Raw genomic sequence first — 5,699 nt, 5'->3', positions numbered from 1 at the left:
CCTCTCTCTCTCTCTCTCTCTCTCTCTCTCTCTCTCTCTCTCTTTCTCTCTCTCTCTCTCTCTCTCATGCACACACACACACACACACACACACACAGGTGTGCTAATGAATCCACGTGTCTATGTGAAAGCTAGAGGACAACCTCAGGTGTCATCCTTAGGAACCCCATCTGCCTCCTTTAAGACACTTTCCCCTTGGCTTGGTGTCCACCAGTAGTTAGACTTGGTTGGTTGGCCTGAAAAAAAAAAAACCAGAAATCTCCCTTTCTCTGCCTCCCAAGTACTGAGATTACAAGTGTGTGCCACCATGCCCAGCCTCTTTATGTGAGGTCTCGGGGGTTGAATTTAGGTCCTTAGGCTTGCAAGACAAAGTTACTAACTGAGCCATATCCTCAGCCCAAGGTTTTGTTCTTCTTGGAGTACTTTTGTCTGCTTTAGATAATTGTCAGCAGCAGGGGACGTTGGGCTGGGCAGCTGGGAAGTGAGCAAGCGGGCACATAAGGGTGATGCATCTGCCATCGTCATGGAGGTGAGCTAGGGTCTTTAGCCTCTTGGCCCTTGGCCTAGGACCTGTTCCTGGGACAAGAGGCGAGCTGCGAAGACTGACTCCAAGATCCCCAGACTCACTCTCCCATCCTGTGCTTCACAGATTCTTCCCACGGAAGCCACGGGACCCACGTCAACGTCACCTGCATCGTGAACGTCTGTAGTAGCTCCGACCACAGCTCTCAGTGCTCATCCCAAGCCAGCGCCACGGTGGGAGACCCAGATGCCAAGCCCTCAGCTTCCCCAAAGGATGAGCAGGTCCCCTTCTCTCAGGAGGAGTGTCCTTCTCAGCTCCCGTGCGAGACCACAGAGGCGCTGCAGAGCCATGAGAAACCCTTGCCCCTTGGTGTGCCGGATATGGGCATGAAGCCCAGCCAAGCTGGCTGGTTCGATCAGATGGCAGTCAAAGTGGCCTGACCCCTGACAGGGGTAACACCCTGCAAAGGGACCCCCTAGACTCTGAACCCATGGAACTTCATGACTTTTGCTGGGCCCATCTCCCTCAGTGGCCTCCAGAGCCCCAGTTGCAGGTCAAGTGAGCGCGGAGGCAGCTAGAGCGGTCAAAAACTGCCATGGTGTTTTATGGGGCAGTCCCAGGACGTCGTCGTTCTTCCGTGACCTCTCTGGATCTCCTGGGCTCTGGCCTGATTCTTGCTTCTGAGAGGCCCCAGTATCTTTTCCTTCTAAGGAGCTAACATCCTCTTCCATATGCTTGGAGGGAGAATCCAAGTTCTTCCGCCTGAATGCTGACCCTGCGGGGCGGTTCCAGCAAGTAGGAGGAAGCGGTGGCCTGGTAGGGCACAGAGGCCCTTCAGGTTAGTGCTAAACTCTTAAGAAGTACCCTCTCCAAGGCCACCGGAATCTTTCTGATGCAAGAATCAGAGACCGCATCAGGCAGGAGTGCTCCCTTACAGGATGCTAGGGCTGTAACTCAGTGGTCCAGTGTGCTTCTAGCATGCCCTGGGTTTGAGCTTCAGCAGCACATGCAAGACGTAAGTAGACAGCAGACAGCACAGACAGCCCCCTGTGTGGTTTGCAGCCTCTGCCTTTGACATCTACTCTGGTGGGCACACAGAGGGCTGCAGCTCCTCCTCCTGACCTTCTAATGAGCCCTTCCAAGGCCATGCCTTCCTTCAGGGAATCTCAGGGACTGTAGCCATCCAGGCCCCTGCAGCCACCTGTCTCTTCCTACCTCAGCCTGGACCACTCCCTCTAACTCCCCAACGGCTTGGTACTGTACTCGCTGTGACCCCCCCCCCCAAGTGCATGTCCCAGTTAGGCACTGTGAGCTGGAACAGCTGATGACATCGGTTGAAGGGCCCACCCGGAAACAGCTGAAGCCAGCTGTTTTTGCCAAAGGATTCGTGCCCGTTTTCTAATCAACCTGCTCCCCTAGCCTGCCTGGAAGGAAAGGGTTCAGGGGACTCCTCAAGAGGCAAGTTCAGTCTCAGGTGCTTGGATGCCGTATGCTCACCGATTCCACTGGATATGAACTTGACAGAGGAGCCTAGTTGTTGCCATGGAGACTTAAAGAACTCAGCACTCTGGAATCAAGATATTGGACACTTGGGACTGTAGAGGGGAAGGAACACTTCTGCCCCCTGGTGGCCAGTCCTGGGATGACCTTGGGCCTCCTAGGCCACAAAAGAATGAATTGGAAAGGACTGTTTCTGGGTGTGGCCCTCAGCTCCTGTACTTGTGTGGATCCTTAGAGGGTGCTAAGGAGCAATTGCACTGTACGCTGGACAGAATTCCTGCTTATAAATGCTTTTTGTTGTCGTTGTTTTGTACACTGAGCCCTGGCTGTGTCTGGGTCTGGAGCCACCCCACCCCACTCCCCATGCCATCTTTAGAGCCACCCTTGCAGAGAACCTGGCTGTCTCCCACTTGTAGCCTGTGGCTGCTGAGGAAACACCCAGCCAAGTAGACTCCAGGCATGCTCCTATCTCCTGGTCTGAGTCTGGTTTCCTCATTGTGTTGTGGGAAGGAGAAGGGTCCTGTCACCTTGAAAGCCCACACAGTGCATGTGAACAATGGCTGTACCAGCTTAGACCAGCTTAGGGCTCTGTAAGCAGAGGAGGGGGTCAGGGAACAATTTGAGTGCTGACCTAGAACACATTCCTAAAGGATGAGCGGTCCAGAATCTCCCTCCTGCAGTGTGTGTGTCTGTATATGTGTGTGTGTGTGTTGGTGTGTATGCATGTTTGCATGTATGTGTGTGCCTGTGTGTGGAGGCCAGAGAGGTTGGCTTTGGGTGTGTTTGATCACTCTCAGTTTACTGAGGCAGGACTCTCATCTGCACCTACTCTTGCACTTTTGCTAGTCTAGCTTGCTTCAGGGATCCCCTGTCTGCCTCTGGAGTGCTCGGGTTACAGGCAGGCTGCCATACCTGCCCGGCATTTACATGAATAGTAGAGTTCAGAATTCTGGTCCTCACACTTGTGTACCCGGTATTTTATCCACTAAGATATCTCTCCAAGGGCTCCCCCTTTCTATTTAGTAAGTTAGTTTTGAACTGGCAAGATGGCTCAGTGGGTAAGGCAGTTTGTGGACAAACCTGATGACCCGATTGGATCCCTGAACATAAGGTAGAAGAGAACTGACTCCTGCAAGTTGTCCTCTGACCACCACCCCATACATGCTTCTGCATATGTGCACATCACATTCTTGCACACACACTCACATACCATAAATGTAATACATTTTTAAAAATAAATTGATTTTATTTTTTAATCATTATTTTTGCTTATCCATTTGTTCATAGATGGGGTTTTGCTTTATACCCAGTCTGGCTGCATCCTCCAGGCACCTTGAACTTGGATATTCTCCTGCCTCAGTTTCAAGAGTGCTGAGTTCTAGGCACGTGCAACCATGTCAGGACTCTTGGCGCTACATTATGATTTCTATTCTTATTTTTCCATCTAAGACTTACAACCACCTTGTCAAAGGATGACCTTGACTATTGCATCCTCTTGCCTCTACTTCCTTTGTATTGGGATGACAAGTATATCCATCCCGCGATTTGTGTGGTGATGGGGATTGAACCCAGGGGCCTCGTGAATGCTAGCCAAACACGATCAACTGCCGAACCCCAGACCTTACTTTTCACCTGTGATTTATTAACATTGTTCCTGAGCAGACAACATGATTCTGCTGCCTTGAGGAGCTCTGCTCTTTGCTTTGCCAATGCTCTATTTACTAAAGAATACTTACAGAGTTCAAGCTCCCAAAGCAGCAGTTCCCAAACTGTGGGTATGACCTCTTGGGTATCCCAGTATCGGATATTGACATTACAATTTATAACAGTAGCAAAATTACAGTTATGAGGTAGCAACAAAATAATTTTTTTTGAGACAGGGTTTCTCTGTGTATCTATCTCACTTTGTACAGACCAGGCTGGCCTTGAACTCAGAGATCTGCCTGCCTCTGCCTCCTGAGTGCTGGGATTAAATGTGTGTGCCAGCATGCCCAGTACAATGAAATAATTTTATTGTTGGGTCACTAAAACATGAGAAACAGTATTAAAGGGTCATAGCATTAGGAAGGTTGAGAACCACTGCCCCAAAAGATAGTGGAAATAGGCAATAGCATTTTTAAAAAAAGATTAGGGCCAGGCGTGGTGGCACACACCTTTGATCCCAGCACTTGGGAGGCAGAGGCAGGCAGATTTCTGAGTTCGAGGCCAGCCTGGTCTACAGAGTGAGTTCCAGGACAGCCAGGGCTACACAGAGAAACCTTGTCTCGAAAAACAAAAACAAAAACAACAACAAAAAAAGAATAAAAAAAGATTAATTTCTTTTCGTGTGTGTGTGTGTGTGTGTGTGTGTGTGTGTGTGAAGGGTGTTGAATTCCCTAAAACTGGGATTATAGGCAATTGTGCCAAATGGATATTGGGAACCAAAATTGGGTTTTCTGAAAGAGCAGCAAGTGCCCTTAACTGCTGAGCCACTTCTCTAGCCATAATATACTTTTTTTTTTTTTTAATTAAAAAGTTTAGCACTCTACCAGGTGTGGTACACGTCTTCAATCCCAGTACTTAGAAAGCAGAGGCAGCTGGATCTCGATGGTTTAGAGGTCAGACTTGTCTACACAGTGAGTTCCAGGCCAGCCAAGACTCCATAGTGAGTCCCTGACTTCAAATACATATAGCATTCTTGAGGCCAGAGAGCTGGCTTGGAAGGTAAAGGGCTTTTTTGCTGAGGTTGGCAGCCTGTGTTCTGTCTCACGTCCCACATGATGGAAGGACAGAGTTGAATGATCTTTACTCATACACTCAACACACATACACAATAAACATAATTAATTAAAAAAAAAATTATGTAGTAACCTTGGCTCAAACTGGAGCTCTTTTGGTAAAGTATTTGTCTAACATGCACAAGGCAGCGGGTTCAATACCCTCCACTGCATTTACTGGGTAGCCTGTAATTCCAGCACGAGGAGACAGAGGCAAAAGAATCAAAAGTCAGTCATCCTTGGTTATAGGCCAGTTCAGAGAACCAGCCTCTGAAAGGAGGAGGAAGGGAGAAGGAAGAAAGAAAAAAATAAGGAAAGAAAGAAACACTAGCATTGTTCTTCTGAGGAGACCTTTTATAGATCATCTGGGAGTTGGTGTAAACCTCGGTTTTTTTTGTTTGTTTGTTTTGTTTTGTTTTTTTTAATTTGTCCCGCCCCCCCCTTTTTTTTTTTGTAAACCTTGCAACATTGTATTAAAGCCGGACACACAAATACATTAACTGTTGCCTTAGTTACTTTTCTCTTTGCAATGAGGAAATACATGACAAAAGCAACCTAAGGAAGAAAGCATTTTAGGTTTTGGTTTTGGCTTTGGTTTTGGTTTTTCGGCTCCTGGTTTGAGAGTCCAGGCCATGGAGGGGAAGGCAGGCTGCAGGTTGCTTTGCACAATGCAACTGGAGTCAGGAAGCAGGAGGCAGAGGGGCAAATCCTGCTCAGCTTACATTTTTTTTTTTTTTCATTTTGTTCAGTCTGTGACCTTAGGGCTTAGAGCAGTGGTTCTCAACCCCTTTAGGAGTCTGATATGAGGGCTGGAGAGATGGCTCAGTGGTTAAGAGCACCAACTGCTCTTCCAAAGATCCTGAGTTCAAATCCCAGCAACCACATGGTGGTTCACAACCATCCGTAACAAGATCTGACTC

General features: G+C 48.3%; 1 protein-coding gene across 2 annotated transcripts in view; it reads left to right on the top strand.

Annotated features, from left to right (window-relative positions):
• Window positions 1-3,223, top strand: part of Tnfrsf1b (TNF receptor superfamily member 1B) — a 34,017-nt gene extending 30,794 nt beyond the window's left edge. For both annotated transcript variants that reach the window (XM_021201107.2, XM_029539942.1), the window contains exon 10: window positions 650-3,223. In XM_021201107.2, coding sequence (XP_021056766.1) covers window positions 650-963 — 314 coding nt within the window. In that variant the 3' untranslated portion in view covers window positions 964-3,223. The remainder of the gene's footprint in view (window positions 1-649) is intronic.
• The last annotated feature ends 2,476 nt before the right edge of the window (window positions 3,224-5,699 follow it).

Source organism: Mus pahari, chromosome 6, assembly GCF_900095145.1.
Source record: "Mus pahari chromosome 6, PAHARI_EIJ_v1.1, whole genome shotgun sequence".
NCBI lineage: Eukaryota > Metazoa > Chordata > Mammalia > Rodentia > Muridae > Mus > Mus pahari.
This window is presented reverse-complemented; position numbering and strand designations above follow the sequence as displayed.